Source organism: Carlito syrichta, unplaced genomic scaffold, assembly GCF_000164805.1.
Source record: "Carlito syrichta isolate Samal-C Ts95f unplaced genomic scaffold, Tarsius_syrichta-2.0.1 Scaffold303148, whole genome shotgun sequence".
NCBI lineage: Eukaryota > Metazoa > Chordata > Mammalia > Primates > Tarsiidae > Carlito > Carlito syrichta.
This window is the reverse complement of record NW_007247244.1, coordinates 143,714-144,005: the sequence shown is the minus strand read 5'-3', so window position 1 is coordinate 144,005 and position 292 is coordinate 143,714. Positions and strand designations below refer to the sequence as shown.

The window sequence follows — 292 nt, the reverse complement described above, 5'->3', positions numbered from 1 at the left end:
GGGCTGGCGGGGAGGAGTTCGAGGCTACCACCGTGCTCGTCGTCGCTGCTGCAACCGCTCTCGGGCTCCGAGTAGTGCAGCCCGCCGTTGGTGGACGAGGCGCCGCCGCCGCCCGCCGGGCTCTTGGCGCTGCCGTTGGCCGATCGGTTCTTCCCCAGTAACTCGGGCCCTTTCTCCATCATGCCGGGCATGGTAGAAGAGGGGAGGGGGAAAGGTGAGGGGAAGAGGTGGGCGTCAGGGTGAAGGGGGAGACGGCTTAGAGCGCGGGCGGGAGGGAAAGGAGGAGGAGGAG

At 68.8% G+C, this 292-nt stretch overlaps 1 protein-coding gene across 7 annotated transcripts in view; it reads right to left on the bottom strand.

The window, feature by feature from the left end:
- Nucleotides 1–292, bottom strand: part of RCOR3 (REST corepressor 3) — a 51,474-nt gene extending 51,182 nt beyond the window's left edge. For 4 of the 7 annotated variants that reach the window (XM_021712242.1, XM_021712245.1, XM_021712243.1 and 1 more), the window contains exon 1: nucleotides 29–286. In XM_021712242.1, coding sequence (XP_021567917.1) covers nucleotides 29–191 — 163 coding nt within the window. In that variant the 5' untranslated portion in view covers nucleotides 192–286. Of the gene's footprint in view, nucleotides 1–28 lie in introns of all 7 variants that reach the window. The other 3 variants (XM_021712247.1, XM_008057871.2, XM_021712246.1) reach the window with 2 other exon arrangements.